Raw genomic sequence first — 7454 nt, forward strand, 5'->3', positions numbered from 1 at the left:
CGTTTAGGCCAGGGTTCGTCTTCATGTGGACGGGGCCTAAAGCGCTAAGTTGGCAACACTGCTCTTTGCATGGTTTGTTTTCAAATGGTTTGCTGCTGTCTGTTTGGACCTTTCTGAACATGTGCAGCAAATGGACTGATCCAATATGGTGGACACTGAAGGGGGCATAAATGGACTGATCCAATATGGTGGACACTGAAGGGGGGGGGGCTGAGACACACTTAATATTATCAGCCAAAGGATTTTGTTAAAAAACATAATTAATGTGCACTAATAAGGAATAGTTGTATTAACCATTCATGGAAACAGAGTTTATGGGGCCCTATGCAGCTGCCTAGTATTGCCTAATGGTAAATCCCCCCCAGGTTGTACTGGTAGTGGTAAACTGGAGGCTCTGGGTCAGGCCTACACATGAAAATGAGTCTAAACTATATCAGAAGTTCAGTGAAACCCAAACTGTGTGTGATCTGTGATCGTTTATTCATGTCTTAATACTGTAAATCCCCCTCAGACCAAACTCAGCGGAGCTTTACAGTTCTTTCAGAATTAAGACAAAACAGCATCTCTCTGCCTGAAAGGAGCCGTAAGAACCCGAAGGACAGGGGGACGTCCTTCAGAGCAGCAGCGGGATTACTGCCGCAAACGTCCAGACGGTTCAAACGTCCTTGAGCAAAACGATGATTTGTTTCTGATGGGAGGCTGAGTGGCCGACCATGACGGCCGCAGCCTCAGACCCATTGAGGAGAAACAGAAAACATTTTCTGAGCTCGGATCAATAAAATCACATTTTCAAAAAGCGCTGAATGTGATTTATTCTCTGCCCTCGGCCTCTTAATCTGAATAGATGATAGAGAGCGCAGGCTGGGGACCGCCAAGGACGAACGATCCGTAAGGAGGCGTGCAGCCAAGGAGAGCGGCCGTCAGATCCATGGCTTTCATGACGCTACCTATTTATCTCTTTATGGATTCATTCCTTTGATGATGAAGGAGGAGGGGACTGATTATGTTGCATTGGTTCTTCTATATCAGGGATTGTATTCCTGCCCTTCCTCCTGAAACATAAGGGCCGGGTCACAATCCTCCCAGAGCTGCTTCTCAAAAGCATGAATAAAATATCAGACGGAGGTATTTAGGCCTGACTGAGCGAACAGCAAAGGAAAACAGCTCCTGAAGGCCGTCAGAAGGTGAGGAAGGGAGGAGTTTTTAACCTGTTGCCTGTTAACTGAGCAATATTCTTCCTGCTTTGGAGGCAGAGAAGCACACAGCTGGTCTGAAAGCTGGGAAAGGCGCTGAACCCACAACCCTTCACCTTCCTCTGCCCAGTAACTCCCAGCATGGGACCCTTAGGGTCCCCACAACAATGGCTGGAGCTCCTGTGTGTGGTCGGCTAATAAAGCAATTGTCTGAGCCTGAAAAGAGGATTACTTTAATCTAGTAATGGCTGATGGGGTGCAGCCTTTGGCCGCGTGGCAACAGGGTCACCTCGAATTGCTAAGGGGCCCATTGTAAGGCAAATCAAGCCCTCACCCCCAGGACCCTGTCCTGTCACCCCTACCTCTGTGCCCCCCCCCAGCTCTACTGTAGCTCACCCATCTGGAAACCAGGAACACTTTCCACTCCTCGGGTGGAACTGGACGGACAATGGCTGCCCCCAGCCAGCGGGGGTTAATGATTGACCACCACACGGGGCGGGTGGCAGGGACCACCGGCTGCAATCCCACTCCCACAATGCAACAGTTCAAGTCAGGTATCATCATTAACCTTTAAGTCATTCTGCTTTGCAAAGTGTTTCCAGTTCAGCCAGAGGGACAGATCAGGTCTATTCCCAGTAGGAGCAGGACCGACTAGGACAGACCACCCAGATCTGCTTCCTTCCTTCCTTCCTTCCTTCCTTCCTTCCTTCCTTGCTTCCTTCCTTCCTTCCTTCCTTGTTTAATGGATGAGAACCTTTGGTTCCTGAATGAACACAGGCACCTTTCCTCTTATTTTTCTCCATCAGAAGCAGTTTCACTGTTTGCTTCCTGACCTCGTCCACTTTTCCTGCAGCTCTGCGCCGCTGCGGAGTCAAGAAGGTGAAACGTCCTTCTGACATCAGCGTCTTTGTGTGCAGACGAGCCGGTCCATCAGCTGACCTCCGGTCCTCTGTCCTCTGGGAGTCAGAAAGCCAAACATGCCTTCGTACTGCAGGAAGACGGTCCGCTTGGAGCCGGAACACTTGATCAGGGAATCACAGACGCACTGAATGCTCCCCGAAAACACAGGGAGAGTCTGAGTTTAGGGGAGAATGATGAAATCCAAAGCCTGTGTTAATAGTTGGGTTCAAAGGGCTGCTGGTTGCTGAATGAACAGCTGCCTTTTCTCTCAGTAGGAGGGAAGCGCTGGAGCTCCAGACAGAGAGAAGCAACATTTCCAATTTTCCACACCGGTCAACAAACTACAGAAACAGACGGATCCTGGAGCAGAATTGCATTTAGCTCCACCTGAACGCCTCAAGCCCCCGTCGCAGAGGGTCTGCATCCAGATTGAATCTTAAGAAGGAATGAATCATGTGCAAATACATGGGAGCAGAAATCAATAGTGATTTCACACAACGGTAAAACCTGAAATGCCTCAAACAGCTGGTTAGAATGTGATGCGTCATCCTGACAGACGAAGGGTTCGCTCCACAAACACTTAACATCCACCTGAAGAACGGAGAGAAGGGAAGGAAAACGCGTCACTCTAACAACCCGACCCAGAAACCTTCAGAGTCGGCGAGACGGTCGACAATCACAAACACACAGCAGCAAGATGGCTCCTAACAACCGCGGCGGCTGTGGCTCCACAACCCGCGGAGAGAGAGTGAGACATCCAGCGGATAACAGGAAGGCCGAGGTGTTCCGGTCAGATCGCTGTTCTTTATCCCTCAGATTGTTGGAACTGTCTGTTATGGATCTCTCTGAAACTTCTGGAAATCTCAGAGTTTGGGGAGGAACGTATAAAGAATACACGGTTTTAGCAACGCTAGCTATGCTAACGACAGAATAGATACCAGTTTTCTGCTCCTAACAGAACTTCTGTTTGTAAAAAAATGTGTAAATCCCTTTAAGGTCCCACAGTGGGGAAATGAACATCTAACCCATCCCCGGGGGAGCAGTGTGAAGGTAAGGGGTCTTGCTCAGGGACCCACAGTGGCAGTCTGTGGGAGTGGGGCTTGAACTCGGAACCTCTGGGATCCCAACAGTAACAGACCTGATGAATGAGTCAAAGCAGGAATTACGTTTCATGAGTTTTACGAAGGTGATATTCTGACGCGGAGAATCCCATCAAGACCGGATATCAGCGCTGAGGCCTTCATGGCGTTTTCTCTCCATCAGACGCCATCAGCTCCTGTCGGCGGAGCAGGACGACCAGAGCTGAATGAAAGATGCTGCTCTGCTCATTGTTCTCCTCCCTGTTTGAAAGGATGCAGCAGCAAACAGACAGGAGGGATAGAAGCTCCTCATCGGGATGCAGAGACACAGCCTGACCACGGAGCTGCATTCCTCTCTGAGCCTCTGAGACGTCAAACAGACACTGTTTGAAATGAACCATTTTCTCTACTTAAGCTTTAAAATGCTAACTTATCATCTTTAGTGTCATTTTCCCTGCATGCCAGATGTAAAGTGGTCATTAAAAACCCAGTATCAGACTCTTCAGGAACTCTTCAATGATTTGAAATGTGCCTGATGAAGCAGGATGGTGAGCTGCTGAATGTTCCTCAGAGGAGCGGCTCAGAGCGTGGCGTCCTGCAGACGATCAGCAGCGATGCAAACCAGCTCACAGCGGCGCTACACAGCTGACATTTAACCAACAAACTAACGGATCCTCTCTGACGCAGCGGATCGTCTCATTCTGCTCCCGTCCGTCCGTCCAGAGCCTCGGCTCCCAGGAGACGGTCCTGATTCTGGGAACTGGACTTCCTGAGAACTTTCAGCTCCAGAACTTTCTGAGCATGACTGGACAGTTGGAGCCAATCAGGGGCCTTCCCTGATTCCTGATTGGCTCCTCTGTCGTTACAGAGAATGGATGCTCTTCTTCACACCACCTGTTGTTAAACCCCCCCCTCTATTCTACAGCTTTGTCTCAGAGCCCACTATACCCCCACCCACACCCCCCACCCAACACACACACACACACAGAGGCCTTTGTTTGGTCTGATTAATTCCTGGATCCTCTGGAGGGAAGTCGGCCCCGTGTGCGTCTGGCTGGATGGCCGACGGGGGAGGGCGTCTCCCCAACCATCTGATCCCCCCTTCTAAAACCAAGATGGCCACTGGCTGCGTCTGTAACACGGCCAGGACCTGGAATCCCATTAGTGAGGCGTGAACTGACTTTCGGACGTGTGCCTCAGCAGACAGTGTGAGGAGGAGAACCGGATTATCCGATGGGTCAGTGAAGGCCACACAGAGCTGATCAACAACATCGGGGGCCTCCACCCAAAACACTGGGTGATGGTGGGCGTGCAAGAGCTGCTGCTGGTTTCCAGTCTGAGGAGCTTAACATCCATCCAACGAATGGGGGGGGATTGATGGCAGCCATGTTCAGCTGTTTCTGTCAGTCTGGAAAAGTTGGACCGGACCATATCCCCCCCCTCACCTGCTTAGGAGGACAGCTGCCCTCCTGATCCAGGGGGCGAAGTGCTCCTCCTCCCCAGAAACATCCATAAAAGCTCCTAAAGGTTACCCCCCCCCCCCAGCAGCCGGTAACAGCAGACAGAGCTGCTGATGGACTTAAGGTCTGGTTATCCTCCTTCAGGAGTGTGGCAGCTAGATATGAGGCTGATATTTTTGATTGATGCCGATTTTGAAGTGTGTTGACAGCGTGTCTTCAGGGTTACACACAGTTCAGTGATCCCCAAAGACCGGCCGTGAACAGACCGTCGCACAGAGCTACAAACCAGCGTCCTGCGCGGTGTCTGGGATAGTGTCCGAGGTGTTCCAGGCGTTGTGGACGGCACGACAGCCAGAGTTTCTGCCACTACCCACACCAGCCATGTGGGAAAACATCATGGCTGACTACTGGAGATTGGGGAACTGAAATTGACCAATCACAGGCCTCCTGTCTGAGGTCACCTACAATTTTGGGGAGGTACACCAGAGTGTCTGTAGAAGGGTAGGGGGGCTTATCTGCATTAATGGCTGGAGACCAACCCAAAACAGAGACGGAACCAGGTCTTCAGACTCGGCCTCCAACCAGACAGCCGTGACGGCGGGCCGCATCGTGACGGCGGGCCGCATCGTGACGGCGGGCCGCAGAGTGACGGCGGGCCGCATCGTGACGGCGGGCCGCATCGTGACGGCGGGCCGCAGAGTGACGGCGGGCCGCAGAGTGACGGCGGGCCGCAGAGTAACAGCGTCACATCATCACCTGGGAACCAGATGTGTGATTTCAATCCTTTCTTACTGCAAACGCCTCCGGATATTTGACACCCTGTATGGAGCAGCTCTCCACCTTATCTTTCCCTCACTCTAGCAGACCTTCCCTCCATTCTTCCTCCTCACTCTGGGAGATTTTTCTGGTCTGGGAATCAGAGCAGCCTGCACAGCGTGAAACCAGAATATGGAGGCTTTGGGTCGATACTCATCCTTAATCCATAGTCTTTTCTCCTGCTGACGCTCTCAGCCCAGCAGCTAAGCTCCTCCATCACTCACTTGCCACCTCCAGCGACGCGTTGCGACTGACGGCTTCGCCCAGGTAGTTGCGCGCCACGCACACGTAAACGCCTTCGTCCGGTTTGCTCCTCCTGCCGTGCACGATTCGCAGGAAGAAGAGCGACCCGCTGGGCAGCAGCATGCGGTGGGATCGAGGGTCCTCCCGGTCCGTCTCCACGCGCTCGCCATCTTTGTACCACTCCACCGTGGGCGTGGGCCGCCCCTCGGCCTTACAGTTCAGAGTGGCCGGTTCTCCTTTGGACACGATCAGGTCAGATGGATGCTCGATGATCCGAGGAGCGGCGTCCTCCAGCCTGGGACGAGATCCTGAGGGGAAACAGAGAAGCAGAGGTTCGCTTTGAATTCTGGGAGAAATGACATGCAGGCGGATGCAGGTTTCTGTAGAGATCCTGTTTCTGGTTTGGAGAAGGAGCTTAATCCTAAAAACATGGATGTTCAGGATGCCAGATTGTATTTCATGCTCTTAAATATCTGTGTATCATTCGTTCCTTCGTTCCTTCGTTATTCAAATTAAAACCAAAAATTAAAAATGCAAAAATACACTTGTTTTCTTACTATTTGTTTCCAAAACAAATAGTAGATAATCAGCCATTTTCCCATTTTGTGCACAAAATCCAATATGGAAAAAACGAATAAAGCTCATTATTGTTAGGACTCTAGTCTGTGTGTTTGTGTGTTTGTCTTCCTTCCTCCACCAGGCGGCGCCTGGTTCTGATTCTCTTCCTCACACACCTGCAACGGGTTACCTCGTTAACGGAGTGTTCTTAAGCTGCTGACTGCCACTACCTCGACGCCAGAGTGTTTGCCAGTTTTGGGTACTCTAGCCAGTTTTGCTGAGTCAAACTGAGTTTTTGTCAACCTGATTCTTAACGTTGTTATTTTTGTCTTTGCCTCTCGGCAGAAAATCATCCTGCAAACTGGGTTTTTCGGACCTTCTCTCCCTGGAGGGATCAACTGAGCTTCAAACTGAGCTGAGGAAACAAACCGGAGGTTTGGATCCACTTTTCCCTGAGGGACAGTGGCGGTTCTAGACCAAATGTACCAGGGGGGCCAGGAGGGGGCCAGCGTGTTTTCACGGGGGCACAGAGGAGCATGAAATGAAAAGCAGGATAGCTGCATAAAGTGAGACTTCTCTTTAATTAAGTTTCATTAAAATTCTAAATGTCTTTTTAGGTGAATATACATTCAGATTTTACATATTTAAGACTTAATTTAAGTTGAAATTACAGTTTTCTGTAAAATTTGAATCAGAGTTTAAGAAAAACTGTTAAATTCAGCTGTAATTGTTTTGAAAAAAACATTTAGCAGATGAAAACTGGGATCATATCTCAATACCACTGAAGCCATCACCTTATTTTTTTTTTATATTTAATAAAATACAATTTGTAAAGAAAAAAAATGAAATAGATGTAAAGGACCTTTCAGTAACCATGCTTGTTGCAGGGCAGATCATCTTTAGAAATTCTTTGAGTATTATGTTTTCAGTACAGGGGCCATAATAGGGGCCAGGACATTATCTACAGGGGCCCTGGCCCCTGTTGGCCCCTGTCTAGAACCGCCCATGCTGAGGGAACAATGACATTCACACTGAGCAAGGGATTCATCTGCACAACAGTCCGTTCACGTACCGCAGGAAATCTGAGTGGCAGTTACTCTTTCTCCGTTCTTCTACAAGCAACCGCATTCTGGGTAACCCTGTCTGCCCTCCTCCCTATGAGACAAACACTGGAACACATTCCTCACCTACTGGAGTCTAAGAGT

The 7454-nt window shown here is 50.1% G+C and overlaps 1 protein-coding gene across 1 annotated transcript in view; it reads right to left on the reverse strand.

Annotated features, from left to right (window-relative positions):
- Window positions 1-7454, reverse strand: part of LOC107093639 (roundabout homolog 2-like) — a 184667-nt gene that overhangs the window by 31359 nt on the left and 145854 nt on the right. The window contains exon 2 of the mRNA XM_015388825.1: window positions 5673-5999. Within this exon, the coding sequence (XP_015244311.1) occupies window positions 5673-5999 (327 nt within the window). The remainder of the gene's footprint in view (window positions 1-5672; window positions 6000-7454) is intronic.

Source organism: Cyprinodon variegatus, unplaced genomic scaffold (assembly GCF_000732505.1).
Source record: "Cyprinodon variegatus isolate N-32 unplaced genomic scaffold, C_variegatus-1.0 Scaffold437, whole genome shotgun sequence".
NCBI classification, from domain to species: Eukaryota; Metazoa; Chordata; class Actinopteri; order Cyprinodontiformes; family Cyprinodontidae; genus Cyprinodon; species Cyprinodon variegatus.